At 40.7% G+C, this 19,688-nt stretch overlaps 2 protein-coding genes across 3 annotated transcripts in view; one reads left to right on the forward strand and one right to left on the reverse strand.

Annotated features, from left to right (window-relative positions):
- The window catches only part of cfap91 (cilia and flagella associated protein 91), a 25,820-nt gene extending 9,410 nt beyond the window's left edge, over positions 1–16,410 (forward strand). The window contains exons 18-26 of the mRNA XM_016665157.1: positions 2,349–2,460; positions 3,817–4,010; positions 5,316–5,446; positions 6,635–6,804; positions 6,899–7,218; positions 8,608–8,753; positions 10,985–11,101; positions 11,249–11,354; positions 11,423–16,410. Coding sequence (XP_016520643.1) covers positions 2,349–2,460; positions 3,817–4,010; positions 5,316–5,446; positions 6,635–6,804; positions 6,899–7,218; positions 8,608–8,753; positions 10,985–11,101; positions 11,249–11,354; positions 11,423–11,579 — 1,453 coding nt within the window. The 3' untranslated portion in view covers positions 11,580–16,410. The remainder of the gene's footprint in view (positions 1–2,348; positions 2,461–3,816; positions 4,011–5,315; positions 5,447–6,634; positions 6,805–6,898; positions 7,219–8,607; positions 8,754–10,984; positions 11,102–11,248; positions 11,355–11,422) is intronic.
- The window catches only part of gsk3ba (glycogen synthase kinase 3 beta, genome duplicate a), a 37,642-nt gene continuing 33,126 nt past the window's right edge, over positions 15,173–19,688 (reverse strand). The window contains exons 9-11 of one of the 2 annotated variants that reach the window (XM_016665159.1): positions 19,085–19,271; positions 18,778–18,876; positions 15,173–17,973 (exon numbers count right to left, since the gene is read on the reverse strand). In XM_016665159.1, the coding sequence (XP_016520645.1) occupies positions 17,903–17,973; positions 18,778–18,876; positions 19,085–19,271 (357 nt within the window). In that variant the 3' untranslated portion in view covers positions 15,173–17,902. The remainder of the gene's footprint in view (positions 17,974–18,777; positions 18,877–19,084; positions 19,272–19,688) is intronic. The other variant, XM_007540645.2, reaches the window with a different exon arrangement.

Below are 19,688 nucleotides of genomic sequence, written 5' to 3' on the forward strand. Positions count from 1 at the left end.
CAAGAGAGCCAAGAGAGCCAAGAGAGCCAAGAGTAGCAGAGGAAACAAGCACAGCAGTCACAAAGAAAGGAGTAAAGGTTCAAATTTAACTTGTGGAGCTTTAATATCTGATGCTAAACTTATTTTCAAGGTTTGTCTGTCAGTCTAATAGAACTCATTCTAGATTTTTTGGGGAAAATGAGTCACGTAGAGAATCATTTGATCTAGAGTGATCAATATGGAGCACGAACTTAATACTTAGTTTAATGAAAACATTATTTTCAGCCCAAGTTTTGACGGAAACCTTGACTAAAACGTGATGGAAAATACAGGTTTGAAGTTTTTGTGTGTTTGTCCACCTTAGCAATTAGTAGCATGTTGGAAATTAATATTTGTTTGAGTCTGTACTACTGAGTGAAACTTGGATTTCATTTTTGTTGCTTGTATCTTTCAAATGTTCCCTCCTACAGAAATCTAGTAATCTTAGGAACAATTTCCCTTTTCTGGGTTTAAGCACCATGTGATTTGTACAAATCATATTTTAAGCCATTTTAAGTTCAGGTCCAAATAATGATTTATGTTAAACTTACTGTAACTACAGATTATTCTGACGATATATTCGATGCTGGAGAACCAAAACCACCACCACCAGATAAATGACATTGATTGAAGTGGCCACTTGTGTAAAAAGACAATGCACCGGAAATCTTTTGTTTGCTGCAGATAAAGCTTTTGTGCGACTCATTGATGGGAGCTCTGTTGGCTTCTTTTTAAAAAGTAGTTGCCATGTGGTTATTGGGTAACGACAGATTTATGTAATGTAACTGAAATAGCGCTCAATGTCTGCGGTGCAATAAGTAAACAGAGAACTGAGGATTTCATCAGTTTCCCGGATATGGTTGATCAGGCCACCTTCCAGGTGTGTGTGAACATGTACAGACATTCTCCCCCAGGTTTTCAAAGCATCTCCTCTTTTCTGCCATCATCCACATCATCAGTATGTTCTGGCCTTCATTACATCAGTCTGAGACTTCATAATGTAGCACTAATTAAACATTGGATTATTGTGGATTAAGTTATTCTAGATTATTCTGGTCTTGGACTAAACCCGACCTTTGTGTAGTAATTGTGTGTCTACAATCTGGAGTTTGGGATTTTAGCCACTAGAGGGCAGAATGTTTTCAGTCTGAGCTCAAAGTGGAAGAGATTGGAGCGGGGAGAGAGAAACTTTTCAGATTCCGCCCTAAGAGGGAATAAAAAGTATGTTAAATATTAAAATAGACACTATGTATCAAACTATATTAACACTTTTTTGTTTGTTTATATATTTAAATATGTTTGCATGTTAAAAAGAAGCATTTTGCCTCATACAGAAATTCAGTGAAGTATTTGATGCAATTACATCTTTTTTTTACGGTTGTTGATGGAAATATACTGCATAAGTATATCGACAAAGAAATTATTTGCAAAAATTCTATATCTAAATGTAAAACTATTCAATAAATTAGAGTGTAACAGTTATTCATCTCTTTTATTTACTGGACAACCGATAAAACATAAGATGCTAAATGCAATTCAGAATTCAAATTAAACTATATTTTAGAATATAGCGAACATGGGCTATAAAGTCCCCAGATGTACCAATAAAACAAGTGTTAAATAGGTATTGATTACACTCTCCGTTTGATTAACTTTAATCTGGTTATCACGGAAAAGAATCCTTTTTTTCACAATGTGTAGATTTTTTTCATTCAGAAATATATCAAATCTAGGATTTCATATTATTTTGGATTGATAAATTCACCAATAATAAATTTCGAGTATAATAAAGATCGGATTGGGGCAAACGCTTTATTGGAGGGATCATCTTGGAAAAACTTTGTTATGAATTTTCATTCGAAACTGTTACATTAATGAACAAAACGATTACATTTTTACCTCTTTCATTTGGTCAAAATAGTAATTTCTTGTCAAACCGGAAACGTATCAGTCAGGAAAAGCCAGATCAGTCCTTTAAATACGGAGCATTTTTACTTCTTGTAAATTGTCACATAATTTACAAGAAATGATGTTGTGTCTTAAGTTCACGTTGACATTATAAGTTTAAAATAAAGCGTAAGTGGGGAAAGACACTATGAGCGTGTACGTGGCATTATAGTCAACACAGTGACTTACTTATACGTCAACACAGCTCCTCTGCCTACAAGTGAACGCAGAGTGGGTACCAAGGTAACAGCTGTAATCGGCGTGGGCGGAGTTAGACCTGTAACTCCGCCCTCCTGAGAAACACTTGTAGGAACCAGCCCCGAACAAAATCTGCCAATCTGCAAGGCGAGCAACAGGTCCGACCAGCCGGGATAAACAAGCAGTGGCTCTCACCTGTGGTGCGCCCAGGGAAAAAATCCTGAAGTCCTGCGTGGATCAGCCGCGGCGAGGCGAGGGTGTCAAGACCGCAACAAGGCTGGACATCTGGAAATTCAGGTGAGAAACATGATTGACCCCGACTGTCTGTTTGATTAAAGATCGACCTTTAACCAGGTGAGGGAAATCAGGGTTCACCTCGACATGAACGTCACACACATACACACACACACACACACGCACAATTGTATCGTTATTAAAGTCGAGGTGTTGAACAAATATGAAGCGTTTTGAAGCAACAGTGTGCTTCTGAATCAGTACTTTTACCCAAAACTGAAGCGTCCATGTCTAAACATAGCAGCGCTCGATTGGGTTGGTTATTAACGAATCACAGCATGACAGGGAAATGTGTAAAGTGGGACTGGACTGCAAGACGCGGGTCCAGAGTTGGCGGCTGTATGGTTTCTTTGGTGCGGAGGTATTAAAAAAATAACAAAGGGGTGGAGAAGAGATCTTTATGTTATGCAGGCTTTTGAAACGACTCACAACATTGTCGTTTCAGTGGGATTACAGACTGGAAACTGTGAAGCAGTTTCACGTGGTGAGAGTGCTCACACTGAGAGCACTGCGTTGGTGAATAAAAGATTCAGAATAAAAGACAATCATCTTAAGTGCTGCACTTCGAGCTATTACTCATGCATTTTTCTATTTAAAGCCAGTCGCAGGTAGTTTTGCTTATCAGATCGGCTGTTAATTTTAATTGGCAACAGTGATTATTTCAGTTCAAAACAATAAGACAAAACGTAACAGAAATATGACAAATGAAAACCAAAATAGCTGATTGCAAGACATCTTCTACAGCAATTAACTTTACAAATATCTTATTTCGGGAAATTAAATCCAAACTCAATAAAATTAGAGAGTACAAAACAAACAACAACGTCTCTTTCTCTAAATTAAACTATTTGGCTACACATTACTTTTATTCTGGGTATCTTTAATAACTGTATAATAGTATTTCTTACATGTTGTACATTTTTGCTTGCTCTAAAGACTCTTATTTTTATTTGTATGGATGTTCATGTTCCAACTTAATTGTTTCCCCCCTAATTTGCTACTGGTACATCTAAATTTCCACACCATGGGAAAACTGGACTTCTTATTTGTTTTTCTCCCTTAAACCGTTGGACTACAATTCTGTTATCAGAAACTCTTAGAGTAAATAAAATGTAACTATTTCTTAATTTACTAAAAGCCTCCAGGCACACGTCACATTTTGTTCAAATCTACACAGATGGATAAAGCCTACATCGCCTGGAAGTGGAGAGGACTCCTTATGTCTCTTTGAGAGACATAAGAAGATTTTTTTTTTTTTTATTATTATTGCTCGTGGTCTTTGTGTTTTATGTCAACATATAAAATGTAAATATACATATTAAAAAAAAACAAGAATAAAAGATAGATTTTTCTTTTCAGCCGAGAATGAGCAGAGAGGCTGCTGATATCCAATTTGTCTATGAAGCTCTCAACAAGCCACATGAGGAGAGCGAGGAGGAAGAGGATGAGGTGACAGAAGACGAGGAGCCCAAAGCCTGCGGCGTGTGCGGCGATCTGGCGAAGGGTTACCACTTCAACGCTCTGACATGTGAAGGCTGTAAAGGCTTCTTTAGGTAAATTGTAGCTCACATCTTCCTGTTGTGACATTATCTGTGGAAATGATTCTAATGACACATTTTCCTCCTCATAGTCCAGCTTCTGGTAATGAAATGCTGCACTTAGACACACTTTTAACATTGCAATACGATGATTCTCGGTGCAGCAGCTGCCACTGTTGCCTTGCAGCAAGAAGGTTTTGGGTTCTAGTCCTGATCAGTGGGCTTCCATATTGAATTAACATGTTTCCTCATCCACGGGTTATTTTGAGGTGTTCCAGCTTCACCCCTCCATCCAAACACATGCATCTGAGGGTTAGGTGCCTTCAAGTGTGTGCGTGTGTGCATGATTCTCATTGAACCTGTTGAGCTATTGATGGTGTACCCCTTCTTTTGAGAAAACAATCTTGCCCTAATAAAGGCTTAAAAGGTTTTCCTCTGTACAACTCCTACCATTCTTGAGTTGCGATGCGAATCCTGCACAGAATCATCCACAATCGGCCCCTGCGTTGCATTTCTGGCTCCTTCAGGTTGAAGCTCAAAAGCGCCAGAGTTCAGAAATCAGACAAAGTCAGCCGTGGAGTCGGGTCTTTAAGGGCATTGTTCAGAAACAGGTGGGCCATCCACATGACTGCTGACCCCTCTTAATGCATCCTAGCTACAACTCATGCATTTTTGTATAGGCTGCTGTGATTGTTTTTCCTTTGGTGGACGGACCTTCCAACTCCATCCAGGGACGGTTGTTTTTCTTTTAGATTTTCCTCGATTGATGCCTCTTGTGCCACAGAAAGACGCTGCTCCTTAGCAGAAATTTGTTGCTTTTGTTTCGCCTTTGTGGAATGAACTACTTTAAGGTACATCAGTGTGCTTCTCCATGTGTAGTTGCAGGAACTTCAAAAGATAGGGAGACTGAAAGCTGTTGCTGCTGCCAGCTTTCAAAATGCCCCTGAAGAAGTTTTATTTGTTAGTAGGAATTATAAATTTTCAAAGCAATCATCAAAACTCTGGCACTTTAAAAGTCTATTTTAGTGAGTAAAATAAAATGAAGCATGTTTTTTTTATAATTGTTTTATCTCTGTAGATGTGTGGCAGCCACCTGGCTCAGGGATGCCTCACAGTGGGGCGTGTTATTAACGTAATACCGTCTTTTGCTTTTCTATATGACTTTTGAGATGACCAGTGTAACTATGATGGAACAGTCCAGTTTGTGGAAGTAATTTAGACTTATTTTCTCACTCAGACTCAAAGATTATTGTTCATGATGCTCTCTCATTATGTTGGAAGGCTGTTTCTAATTTGTAATTTTCTTAAAAATCAATTTAGACGTGCTATAAAGAGGTCGACGCAGCTCCGATGTCCGTTCCTGAATAAATGCATCATCACCAAAAACAACCGCCGCTCATGTCAGGCCTGCCGCTTCAGAAAATGCCAGGCCATCGGGATGCGGAAAGACAGTGAGTAACATCCGATTATAATATTTCCATTGGTTGGTTAACACTTTCTTTTAAACATTTTCTTTGTTTTTAAGTAAGAATACACTCATGGTAAAAAGGATGTCAAAACTCTCTCTGGCACATCTTGGCCTTTAGATATCAAGACATTATATCTTGAACACGATTTTGTCTTCATAAGGATGTCAAATTATTTAAATCTAACATTAAGCATACAAAACCACAACAGATTCTTACAGTCGTGGTTTAATAAATCAAAAACTAAAATTGCAATGCTGTGAGGAAAGTATAAGTACACACGTTGTTCTCTCACATCATTTTAGAGGAACTTTGTGCCACCCTCCTTCACCACATCATGCCCAACTGCGACTTTCAATCTGGTTGAAGTCTGGACTTTGACTAGGCCAGTGCAGGACCTCTGTTTGTTTCGTTTTCAGCCATTTTCTTTGAGATTTGCAGCTGTTTGTTCTCTTTGTTTGTTCAGGTCCAGCTGTAACTTGAACAGGACTGATGCCGTTACAGTTGACTCAAAAACTCTGGTGTGAGGAAGAGAATATTGGCAGCAAAATGAGTCCAAATTATCATGTCTTCACCACTAGGATTGGTCATTTCTTTGAGGTTTCTGTGCCAACACTGTGTTTGATCGCTGTGCCTGATAGCAAAAAGAAAATCCACCTTGACTCACATGACCTCTGTCCTTCCAAACAAAACAAACTATTCAGATTTTTTTCTATCCCATTATTGCCTTTAAACGTTTTGGATTTATTTTTTTGCAATTTATGTGGACCCAACATTAATTATCTCTCTCACTATTGATTATTGGACTTCCGATTGTCTGGAAGTGACTCTACAACCCTTTCTAGGTTCATAGACCATAGTAATAATTCCATTTTATGCTCATTGCTGATGGTTTTCCTTCTTGGTGTGAGGCGAACACACATCTTCAGACCTGGAAAAAAAACTCCTGCTTTTGCACCAGTAGTCAAATGCTTTAATTAGTCCAACACAGGCGGATTTATAGAAACAAATTAACGAAAGTAAAAGACTTCAGTAGTAAATACATTCCTTTTCTTTGAAGGTCATGTTTTCACCTGTCTTGACTTGCGTTTGACATTTCACTGGGATTTGTAAATCAAAGTACAGGTTGAACACTTCTGACATTGTTTCTTCGCTTCGTGTGCGGATGTGCAGTGGTCATGTCGGATCAAGCGGTCTTGGAGCGAAGAATCAGAATAAAGAAGAAAAAGATGTGCGACACGTCCGCAGAGCTGTCGACCCAACAGGAACAGGTGGTTGAGGAGCTGCTCTCTGGCCTCCGCAGCACATTTGATTCGTCGTTTTCACGCTTCACCGGCTTTAGGGTGCGTGACTTGGCACGTGCGCTTAATAATGGGCATTTTTCTCGCTGTTGTTTGAGTTATTATTATTATTTTTTATTTTTTATTTTTTTACCAGCCCATGGACAGAGATGTGTTGACGGGGAACCAGCCGTCCAGACTGCGGACCAGCAGCCTGACGAAGAGCTGGTGTACGGCTGAAGAACATGGAGATGATCCTTCAGCGTCCCCTTACCCCTGCTCCCTTTCCGCCGCCTCCTCCCAGTCTCTCTCTTCCTCTTCCGCCCGCTCTTTCCTCTCCGGTTGCTCTGAAAAAGAAGAGGACAACGTCGGAGACGAAAGCAGCAGCGTTTACACTAACCTCCCGCATCTGGCTGACCTCACGACCTACATGATCCAGGACATCATCCGCTTTTCCAAAAGCCTTCAGGACTTCCGGTAAGCACATCCATGTTCAGGTAGAGATAAACGAGCTTCCCAGAACGGTTTTCCAACACCTTGAGTCTGAAATTATCAAGAAACTTTGATGTATTGAAAAACAGTTTGAAAATATCTTATTTGATAGCTGCAGCACACGACAAATAACCGCTGTGTATTTCCCTGCTAAGTATGAGATTTCTGCTGATTCGCCGACTTTCCATGTAGTTCTGTGATGTTTAATGCTCTACACTTGTTTCAGTAGTTGTGGATTTTAGTACTGCTAGTTATCCTTAAAGCCTAAAAGAAGTTGCTTGTTTTTCCGCTTTTGCTCATAAGAAAGCCGAAGTGGTGTTTCCCCTTGTTGAAACATATAAAGGCAGATTTTAGCCAAAAGTAAACAGAAATGATCCCCTTATTGTTGAAGATGAATGTTTACCTTTTTATCGTCTGAAGCACATGTGACCTCACTGATCATTGTGGCTGTCTGAGGGCTCAAAAGTCATGATCATCCTTCCGTGGTTTCTGTTTCTGTTTACACGCAGGCATTTCATATGATTGCCTAAACTTTCTCCGCAACATTCTTCTCTATAGATTGAACAGAGAGCCGAGGGCTTCGGTTGCAGGGTTTCCACCTGATTCTGAATTGCATTTACGTCTAGACTTTAGTTAGGACGTTCTAACGCATGAATCCAACCATTAAATTGTGCATCCGACTGGGTATTTGGGATTGTTGTCCTGCTGGGTCCACCTTCAGTCCAAGAAGTCTGACAAGAAGTTTGATTTAGCTCCATTTTTCTCCACCATCAACTTTGACCTATTTGCTTGACTCAGCTGCAGCAATGTTTCCCCCCCCTGCACCCCCACGCTGCCACCATGATGTTCCCACCACAAAGTTTCATGTGAAAGATGGTATATTAAGGTCGATGTGCTAGTTTTCTGCCACCTTCATGGGCTTATCTTCATACTACAAAGTTTCCATGTAGGTCAAAAATATGTATTTGGTTCTTATCAGAGAACCTTCTTGCATACGTTTGCGGTGTCCCTCAAGGTTTTGAGGCAAACTCTAAATGAGACTTATTGTTCTTTCTACCACTGAACAGTCGTGTCCCGGTAGGTTCACTCTGATTTTCAGATGATTGATTGAACAGAGAAAGTGGAAATGGTTGGAACTTTCTTTAAAAAAAAAAGATTAACATTTGAAAAGATATAAAGTCTTCTCTATAAAAGTCCAATAAATTATAGTGAGACATCTGATTGCAATGGAACAAAATCTAGAAGAAAAAAATAATCCAAGCGTGCAAATATGTGTGCAAGACGAGACTTTAATTTTGACCCAAAGTTTCTGTTCCCGCTACGTCTCATAGAGCGTTTGTGAGAACTGAGGTGTGTGTTTCATCTCTCCTGCAGGTCACTAAGCATTGAGGACCAGATATCTCTGCTGAAGGGAGCCACGTTTGAAATAATGCAGATTCGCTTCAACATGGTGTTCAACACTACGACGAGCAACTGGGAATGCGGCTGCATTACGTACTGCATACACGACGCGTTGCGAGGTGGGGTGAAGCGCTGTTTTAATGTGCTGTAGTTGTTTCCAAACACCTCGGTTGCGAATATTTCCTGAATTTCTTCCTCTTACTTGGCAGTATGCGACGTCTGCTGTTAAGGTGGGTAGTCAGGCTGGCTTCCAGATGATGCCGTCTACCTGCTGCAGCAAACGTGACTAGAATGAGTAATAATTTAAGCAAAGTAGCAAAGCATACAAAGAGTTTGATGCTAACTGGAAAAAAAGTAGCTCCCCAAAACAAAACATTTTAGGAATCCACACTGTTCAAGTAACCAAACCAGTTCAAGACATGTCAAAAGCTTCTGATTTTACAGAGGCGGCAGGCATGACACAACATTTTACTTAATTACTCTTTGTGTCGAGTGAATGAGTCACCCAGAATATTTTTTATTTTTTTTTGATCAGATAAGAGTACAACTGGGGGAAATCTGTGTGGTGGTTGTGCTAGTTTTTTTCTTGCCTTTCAGCACTTTGGCATTGCATACAAAACCTGCAAAATGCTTGTGTGCTCATTAGTATCCTGCACGGTCTGCGTGGTGACAGACATGTGTGCACATGCTCTGTCTGCTACTTGGTCTCTAGATTGTGGAATATCCCGACACCTGGAGAGGGAAGCTTTGGTAGAATGCAGTCAAACTGGACCGGTCGCTTTAAGTTTCGTGCCAAATGGAGGTCATACTCACATCTTTTTTGCACGCAAACGTTCTTACAGCAGATGGTTGATCGATATTCTCTGCTTTCTGGAGTCAAGAAAGAATTAGGGGGGCCGGGAGGGAGGGATCCTTTTCAGTTTGGACCCTGTATAAATAAGCAGGTTTAGACAACAACTGGATGACTGAACAGGTCGAACCGGCCTGAGCAGCTATTCTGCGGGTTTTTGAAGGAACAAGAACACCTGAATTTAAAGATTCAGGTTGATTAATTTAGGGCAGTGGTCTCAAACTCCGGTCATCGAAGGCCAGGAGTAGCGCAGCTTTTAAATGCGTCCCTTGTTCTACACGCTTGAATTAAATGGTGAAACTGCTTCACTAACATGCAGTTAAGCACGACACAGAGCTCTGCTAATGAACTGATAATGCAGCCAGGTGTGCAGACGCAGAGAGAATCCTCAGTGTTGCATTTACTGGGAATTTGTTGATTTGTACTAATATGTTATACAAGTTACTGTCCAAGACTCTTGTTTTGCAAAACTGAAAATCTAAAATTAAAAAAAAAAAATATGTTGCAGAAATGTACATTAATTTTAAGGCATTTTATAGGTGCTGATATGTGAATTTACCAAGTTGCATTGGTGCATTGGTTTCTGCTGCATATTGAAGACAAATGGTAAAACACACTTTTTTTTTTTTTCTTTTTTCCGTTAGACGTTACCTTCACTGCTTGTGGTTATGTCTAAACACTGTGACATTTTTGGGATGAGCTTTAAGTAACTATCAACTATCAAGAAAATATCTCTTTAATGTGCCCATCGCTCTGTTTGAATAACAGGAAATGATAAAACCGACGCCACAAAGTACTTCTTTCACTTAAATAAAAGCACTTGTATGCACGTTGAAACTTTCCAATTTGTCTTCCTTTGGTAACTTCTGCTGAATAAATTCAAATATTTTAGAAACGTTAAAACTGCAAGATAAATCATTTAAAAATCTCTCCTGATGAACCTCAGAGAAATGTTCACATCTTGAGTTTTTCTAGATTTTGTCATGCTAAAACCAGATCTCTTTGGCTGGATGTAATGGTTCAAATGTGAAGGCGTCCGACATGTTTTACTTCTTCTCCTGGTTCAACTCACCTGAATCAAACGACAATCTCTGCTAAACATTATGGCATGTTTGGGAGGTATTTTGATTTTAAATCGGCTGTGCAACACAGTCTAAAAAACAGAAGAAAACAATATCTTAAAAAAAAAGCTTTCCTACAGAGCTTTAAAGTAAAAAAAAAAAAAAAAAGAATTTTAAAATGCTTGAATTACTTTCTAGGGAATGTCTGGGGTTCTTATGATAAACAATATTGTTCTGAATAAAAAAAAACCTAAAGGTTTTTTAAAACCACGTCATTTTATACATCCTTTACAAGGCACAGCAATTATTATTTTGTTTTTGCTCGATTATATTTCCATGTTTTCATGCTGTTCAGGTTGAATGTGTGCCATCTCGCTGCATCTCGTTGTCGTTCGTTGACCTGTTTTTTTTTTTTTGTTTTTTTCTCACGTTCTCCCAGGGGGTTTCCAGCCGCTCCTGCTTGAGCCCCTCTTCAAATTTCACCACAATCTGCGCAAACTGAACCTGCAGGAGGAGGAGTACGCCCTCATCCAGGCCATATCGCTGTTTTCGCCAGGTAGCGGCAGAACCTCTGCTCCAATCAATCATTAATGAGCCCTGTAAATATTTAAACCTTACAAACTGCCTACGCTTGCATCCGCACAGATGAACGTGAAAATATTTGCATATATTTAGATTTTTCCATTAAAATTCAATCCACCAGATCGTCCCGGAGTGCAGCATCACGCCGCCATCGATAGAGTTCAAGAAAACCTGGCGGAAACTCTGAAAGCCTGGATCGACTGCAAGGAAAAAGGCCCAAAGAAACAGTGAGTGAAAACCCACGGTTAAACATTTTATCTGTCGAACCTCTTCACATATTTGCAAACCTTTCCAGCCTGCTGTATCCCAAAATGATCGCCTGCCTCACGGAGATGAGAACGATGACGGAGGAGTACAGCAAGCAGATTCTGCAGATCCAGGACGTGCAGCCCGACACCATCTCTCCGCTCATCATGGAGGTGGTCAGTAAAAACCCCTGCAACAACGTCTGAGGCCCGACACTGGCCACTTCCAGCATTCGGCTCTTATTTAGCCTTTTGGGGGGGGGGAACTGAACGTGCCCTTTGATTCGCTGCTATGTGAGGCACACAGGAAACGTGATGAAGCCATCTGCTTTTTGCACAATTTCAAAGCATTCGCTGGGCAGAAGCGAGCTTTACAGACTCACCGATCTGCTGGTTTCAGGTGCTTTTGTTGTGGCATTTTTGAGACGAAACGAGTTTTGATGTTTACGATGATTTTCACTGCACTCAGAATGGAGACTGCTCAGGACGCAAATGGAAACCGTCTTCTGGAAACATTTATACCGTCTCGCTTGTTACCTCAGGTTGTGTTCCGTTTTGTGTTTGTTGTGCTCTGTAAGACAGAAGTTTAACACTTACTGTAAATAGAACTGAACAGTAAAGTTGCTGTTTGAAATCTGTTATTATGTAGCCTGATTAAGATGTGTTAATTTATATTAAGGTTCATAAACCCCTCAAAAGTCAGGCTGTCTGGTGATATCGAATCAATCTGAAGAATCTTCTTCACATGAAAAAAAAAACAAAACAAAAAAAACAAAAGAAAACACACAAGTAGCTTTCTGTGCTTTTTTATTTTTCAGGACATTGTTTAAGCCACAATGAAGATGTCATTTTAAGGTTAATGAATTAATCAAAGAGAAGTAATAATCAGGGCATAAATGAAACTAATTATTAATCAGATTAATTAGATTTGTTGACTAATTAAATTGGGCAAAGAAAGCCACAAGCAAAAATGCCACACTGCTTCTACTCTACGCGTTGATGAAAAGGACAGACGTTGGATAGAGAGCTTTCAAAATATTATCTAAACTGATTAAAGAGTTAAAGTTCATCATGGGTTTATCTGACTTTGAGTTCTGATGTCCGACTTTCACGTAAGAGGGAAAATTAAAAGGAAGACCAAATTCCAAGTCTTTGAACTACCAGGATCTGTGACCTTTCATGACATGACCTCCAGTAAAGGAAAGAACCAGATCTTCTGCTGTGACTTAAAGTTGCGCCGTTACAGATGCAGGTTGGATCTTGTGTTGTTTTCACACCTCTTCAAACTCCGAAACTGCAAGACGTTTGATTCTGGATGTCATGGTACTTTGAACTGAGTGGGATTCAAAATCAAAATGCTCTTACAGGAAGTGGCGGCTCAACGATTCCTAAACAGAAGAAAAAAATGGACACTTGTTGAGCTTTACACGATAGACAAACATAAACTAGATTAAGACACAAACTCAAACATTTAATGTAACCAAATCTCACAGACTGATCAGGCTTTATGTGCTCCAGGGTTCAGACTGTCTGAACACAGCCCAGCTCAGGAGCACACTTCTGGGTATGGAGGGATCAGGAGGTGCTGGTCAGCCAATCACAGGCAGAATTTGGCTTACAAAGGCAGCACATTCTCCTTTAAAATACAGAACAAAACATCCAGGCACAGATTGAGTCTCAGCAACATCAACAAACTGTCATTTCAGACATTGTCTCATGAATTAGGCTTTGTGCTCTTAACAAAAAATCTGCAACAATAAATACATTAAGCTTGATTATAAATTTTGATTGAACTAGAATTGTTTTGAATGATTAATTTCTAACCTTGTGAGGTTTTAAATAACTTCTCGTTCATAAGGTTTATTCAGTTCTGAAACTCGGCTTGGAAGAATCGGGCTTATAAACGGTAATCAGAAACAGCCACACTTACAGGACAATAGAGCTCACTGACGTGATCATTAACGAGGTCATGGAGGTCACATTAGTCTGTGACATCAGTGGTCATCTCTATTGCCCTATCACTGTTATTGTTTCTAAGCTTGACACTTCCAATCCAGGTTTCTGAATCCTTTTGGCTGAAAGATGAAACAAGAAGTCCAGCTGTCTTTACCTAAAGCTCAGAAGATTAACATGTCCCAGGTGACTGAGGATTTAAGCTGTTTTAGTAAAATCTAAATCAGAAAATAAGCAATTTAAAACTCACAAAATCTTTGGGTCTTTTACATTCACCAAGCTCCACTTTTTAACTAAAGCAGTTGGTCCCCTAAAATAGAAAACTCTTCTTTCAATTTACTCAGTTATCCCACATCAATTAACACTTAATTCAGTAAAGCACCCATGCAGAAAACAAAATCTAACTGCATGTTCTAAATGAGGGGGAAATGTGGCGCCACCTGGTGGCTAACTGGGGATGAAGAACCACAGCCGAATTCTACGAACCCCACCTGAAAGCGCCGGTGTCTATTTTAATAGTTTATACAAAGCAAAATTGACTTTTTTTTTTTAACCTTTATATAGTGTTGTGTTATTCCCTCATCAAAAACATAGAAAGTGTTGCTTTCATGCAACCTTTGCAGAAGTTGTCATGTAAGAAATGTTTCATGCAAGAAACATCTCAGTGCCAAGGAAGGTAAACGCAGCTCCTGGTTTGCAAACCTAAGCCAATAGTTTGTCAAGTTGCATTCGTCTCGGCATTTCAGCTGCCCAAACCACATTTTCTTTCAGATATTTTGTCTCCTACTAAAAAATATGCTAATTTGTCTGCAAAATTTAATTGAATAGGCAGGAGTCTGCTGTAAGAATATTGATTTATGCTGAGAAATATGGAATTAAATATGAATATTGCGATTTTCATGTCCAAATTATTTTAATACAGCTTTATTTAACCCTCCAGCGGACGTAGTTTAAAGCTTCCATCAGACCATCAGTTCCCAAAACCACTAAAAAACTTGTAAAAGCACACGTGGGGTCAATGTGACCCCGCCAAAGTAAAAAAAAACAAAAAAACTCATGAGATCCAAATGACCTCCATCTCTTTTTTCCTTGACCAGTGGGCAGGTTCAGGTATTAAAGTACTAAGAGGACAGTTCAGAAAAAAATACTTTTTAAATTCAGGGATATTCAACACAACCAAAACGGTTTGATTAAAAGCAAAATGGCACAAAATGTCACAGGGATTTCTTCAGAGTTGAGGAACATTTATACAAAACCACTTATTTTCTCCATGTATTGATTGAGTTTTCCTGTGCCTTGGCGTAAAGCTGTGGAATTTGTTCATGCCTTCTCCTGGCTGATGCCTTTGCAAACCTACTTCAAATTGACTTAAGCTTACTTACTAGTTAATTATACTTAAGATATCTGAGGACAATTTAAATCAATGACTAAGTGAGCCCTTTAACTCTATCAAAAGGTTCTTGAATTAAGCATCAGATTTTTTTTGTTGTTTCAGTTGATTTGTTCATGTCATGTCAGGCTTTAAAGGTTCCAGTTTGAAGCTTTCCGATCAGGTCGACTGTAGGTGGCAGCAAACCTTGAATTAGGAATATAACTTCTTTAGACTCAGAGAGATTAAATTTATTTTTGTACGTAAATTATTGTCCTCTTCTGTTTCACATTAGTAGATATTTTTTTCCCACACAAATACAGCAACGGTTGTAGCCATACTTTCTGGAAGGGTTCTCACGCAGCTGCCTTAAATGAGCCCTTTTATTGTAAAATAATCCAGATTGTCCTGTTCATTTTACTGGTTGTGCCAGATATACACAGCTAGCACTAAAAGGAAAACCAGGCAGACAAATTCCTTGATCATTTCCAGGCTATCCTACTCTTTATTTGTTGCAAATTACAGTACCAGGGAACTATTCCTCGGAGCACGCAGAGGGAATATTTACAGAGGCGCAACATTTAGCATACCTTCACAGAAACGAAAGGAAAAAAAAAAATCAAAACAAAAAAATTTTCAGTCACAAACAGAGGCATTCAAGTAGTAGTACTGTTATACAGGATGTATTTGTTGTATTTTTTTCTTTTACTTTGTTTCTGTCTCTTTAACCCCAGTTAGCATATGACCAGTATAAATGCTAGTATGACTTATACTAGTAGATATACTTGTTTTTTTTTCTGTTTTTGGTAACCGTTTTGTTTTTATTGAACTGGGTGTTAAGGGTTGGGGTACAGTGGTCAAACCTTCTGGTGGAGGGAAGCAACACGTTCATGAATGCAAAATTACAGCAAGCAGGAGACGTGGGAGATAGGCTACATGACTCGACCCCCCCTTAGGTGCTACTGAGTCCTACCCCAACCCTCCCTGTCTACGTTTCAAGATATGCAGCCCAGAGACGACAGAAACATCCAGACAGAGGGGAGGAGAAAAAGAACAGAGAGTTATTGCCTCTGAGGATGGCTCATCACAACGTCAACGTTCGGCTTTGGTAACAGAACCAACACTGTGAGCGATACTGAATCTCTACTGTAGTCTATATTTACAGTAAGCGAGGCCTCCTGCTGCCTCATCGGTCCACGTGCGTGCCCGTGATAAAACATCTATCAAAATAAACACCTGTCTATATTGTATCTTCAGCTGTGGGGTGGAGGTGATGTGGAGGGGGGATCCTTACAATTAATGTCTGTATAATCCAAAACGTGTGCGATGAAGGACGGGGGCGAGGAGGAGGTGGAGGCTCATGTGGCGGGACGCAGTTCGACAGCACCGAGGGGGGGAGTCACGACATCGAGGGACGGGGGTAATGGAGGAGACAAGGCGAAGGTGTATGAAAGCAAAGGCACTCCAAACTATAGTTACACTATACATGACTAGTTCTTGTTACAATAATACAGCTGTCATCTACTGTACTGTACAGGTAAAATTGAACATATGGCTGGATAAAGCTGATCGTCGTCATCTAACAATATCCATAAACAATATCAGTTCAGCCCTGATTCTTTTTTTTTTTTCTTCTTTTCTTTCCCAACTCTTTGTTTTCGCTCATAAACAGTACATGGGTCAGCATATATACATACCTTAAACACAACATGGGAAGAAAAAAAAGAATAATCGTAACATAAAAAACAAGATACAAGACGTACAAGTCAGAATTTTGGTGAGGAGCATTTATACTGTATATACAAATTGTTTTTTTTTTTTTGTTTTTTTTTTAATGTAGTGAGTGTTCTTGGTAAATAAACACATCTGGACTGTACCGAGCAGCTCTCTATGCACTATGCTGCGAGGACAAAGGGTGGTTAACACTTTAAGGAGCGCGCTCGCTGGGAAACAAACAAAACAAACAAACAAACAAACAAAAAAAACCAAAAAAAAAAAAACCTGTGATCATCTGGAAGAGAGAGGCGGATGCTGACAGGAGAACCGGTTCGTCGAGACGCTGCACCGTCGCACCGTTACGGAGTCCAAGGCAAAAAGGAATAAAGCAGGTGCTCTAAATCCACCTACAGCCTTTAATACACGCAACACAGGAGAGGAGCGAAGCTGCTGCTGGACTCCAACGCTTCCAGCAAGAACAGGAGCAACAAACAAAACATCAACTCATCCAGATTTGTCTTTAGGCAGCGGCAAATATTGCCGCTACGCTGCCAGATATGAGCTCACCATAAATGATTTCTGAACCATTGTAGTTATTATACATTTATCTATATATACTTTTTATACAGAAAGAAAAGTATTATATAAACTGTGTGTATGCTCGTTTTGCACTGTATGTATATATTATACAAGCACACAGGAAGCAGATACACATCACATCCGTCGTCGCACACCTCTCCCTCCCCTCCACCAAAACGCTGCCCAGGAGTAGAGAAAAAAAAAAAAGAATTAAAATAAAAAGATGAGTAAAACAGGCTGCTAGAATTAAAAACCCCAGGCGAAAGAAATAAACCACCCGATCTGCAGAGCTTCTTCCGGCGGACGTCATCATGCATCAACGTGTGCGAGAGGATGAGCGTGTGTCTGAGTGTGTGTAATACGCGTGCATGAGCCTCATGCCTTGTCTGCGGAGGTGAAAGGTCGTGGCAGGCCCCCCCTCTCCGGTTGGTCCTTCTGTACTTGGGTCATGCACTACAGGAGGAACCAGAGGAGGAGGGGGTGGATGCAGAGATGTGGTACGATAACGAGGGAGGGGCAGTCAGGAGGCGACGAGGGGCAGCAAAGGACTTTTTTTTCTTTTTTTTTTTTTTTTACAGATTGTCCTCTTACAAATGTTAGGAGGTTACCATCGAGTATACATGTTTAGTATACTTTTAGTCGGCAACGCTTCTGCCCCTATGATTCCCTGTCGAAGGGAGCACAGGAGGGGTGGAGGACAGTTCAGACAGCTGGGGGTCAGAGGTGGAGGTCAGGGTGGCTGGGTTCGTGTGGTCGTGTCGCCGCTGAGCCCCGGGCCGCTGCAGCTTTGCCGCGCCGCCGCCAGGAGCAGAGCTGATCGCAGCTCACCCCTGGCCAGGGGGGGCGCAATAGAGAGGGGGTTGTGGGCCGGGGGCTGAGACCAGGGCGTGGGGGGCGAGTGGGGTCTGCAGGCTCAAGAGGTGGAGTTGGAGGCTGAGGCGGAGGCGGTGGTGATGTTGGGACCTCGCTCCGTGCTGCTGCCATCTGTGGGCAGGAAGAAGGTCGGTGAATGTTAGCTGAGAGAAACTGAGTAAAAGAAAGAAGAAGAAAAACTGTAGAAATGTGAGTTCTGTTTTTTCTATGTTTAAATGCTTCTTAGAAATAAAACGTATTGTTTTGAAACACCTGTCAAAGCTCAACATGCAGCTCTGCTGCCGACTACTGCTTGGCGTCTCCTTATACTGATCACACACTACTGTGGGACGCTGTCCCATTCTTTATCTGTTATTTTTTTGCAACTTGGTCAGAATGGTTGTGTTGAACTGCACAGGTAGATCCTGTCCCACAGCATGATACTTCCTCCACCACAAGCTTCTGGGAGTTGGCAGAGAGGATTTGGAAATTTTCCTCACTAATGTGAGGAAAATGAATAAATTGAAATAGAAAAGCTTTCCAACATTACCAAGAAGGATCATTACAACAACTACAAAGTAGCTGACAAACACTAACCTAATGCTCTAATTGACTTTTTAATTAAACATTTTCTACTTATAATTAATCTATCAAAGTGTAGCCTCTGCTCACTATAGCCTCGTTTAGCCATAGTATAATAACGTTAAAACAATAAGTAAGGCAGAGACTGACCAGTGTGATTATAGCATGTGAAAATTATAACTAATAATCATGAGTTCTGGAGTCATCAATTGTCAACCACAGTCTGAAATCTACCTAACCTTACAGGTGCATTTTAATAAATCATTGAAATTTTTATTTCAGTAATTCACTAGAGAATTAGCTTGTAAGTTGCTAATGGTGAGGAAAGTCTGCTGAAAGAAGTGCGGCTCTGACCTGTGGTGGCAGACGCGTTGGTTGGTGTCGAGGCGACAGCCTGGTTGCGGGCGTGGGCAGGGATGAGTATGGAGGCCAGAGAGGGATTACTAGACAGCTCTGAAAGATAATGAACAGAAGTTATCAGGTCATGCTGCTGCACAGCTTCACTAAACCCTGGAGAGACACTCAGATCTGTCAAAAATGAACATTTCCATGAGCAGTGCGCACGGAAGCACGGGATTAACCGGAGGAAAAGCTGAACGCGGAAGAATCAGGAAATAGGAAAACTTCCAGAGAGAGGAGGCGGGGAGTGTCTGGAGCGTACCCTGGGTGGTGAAGTTGAAGAGCGAGGGCTTCTCTCTGCCGTTGGGCAGCTTGATGTTGGGGTCACGCAGCTCATCAAAGAAGGAGTGAGCGCAGGCCTCCAGAGGGGTGAGGCGCGCCGTGGGCGTGTACTCCAGCAGGCGAGAGCAGAGGGCGATGGCCTCCGGAGGGGTGCGAGGCCGGAAGACCTGGACAGCGGTCAGAGACAGCATCAACGTGTTAAGACTGGTCGTTATCGCCGTGGAGGCAGACGTCTGGACAGCTAAGGTACAACCAGGGGAAACAATTTAAACGTTTCTGTGAGCTGGCACTTTGAGGGCAGCTGCAGAGAACGACCCCAACATGGGTCCCACACGTCCATGGAGGAATTTATATTATTCTACAATCAATTTCTCAGCGATGAACCTGGAAACATCAGAAACTGGAATTAAGAAAGGAAAGAAGGAAGGAAGGAGACAAGGAAGGAAAGAAAGAAAAGGAAGGAAGTGAGGATTGAAAGACAAGGAAAGAAAGGAAGAGGGGAAGGAAAGCAAGGATAGCAGGAACTAAAGACAGAAGGACATAAGGAAAGAAAGGGCAGATATATATATATATATATATATATA

The sequence above is a fragment of the Poecilia formosa genome, unplaced genomic scaffold (assembly GCF_000485575.1).
Source record: "Poecilia formosa unplaced genomic scaffold, Poecilia_formosa-5.1.2 Scaffold550, whole genome shotgun sequence".
NCBI classification, from domain to species: Eukaryota; Metazoa; Chordata; class Actinopteri; order Cyprinodontiformes; family Poeciliidae; genus Poecilia; species Poecilia formosa.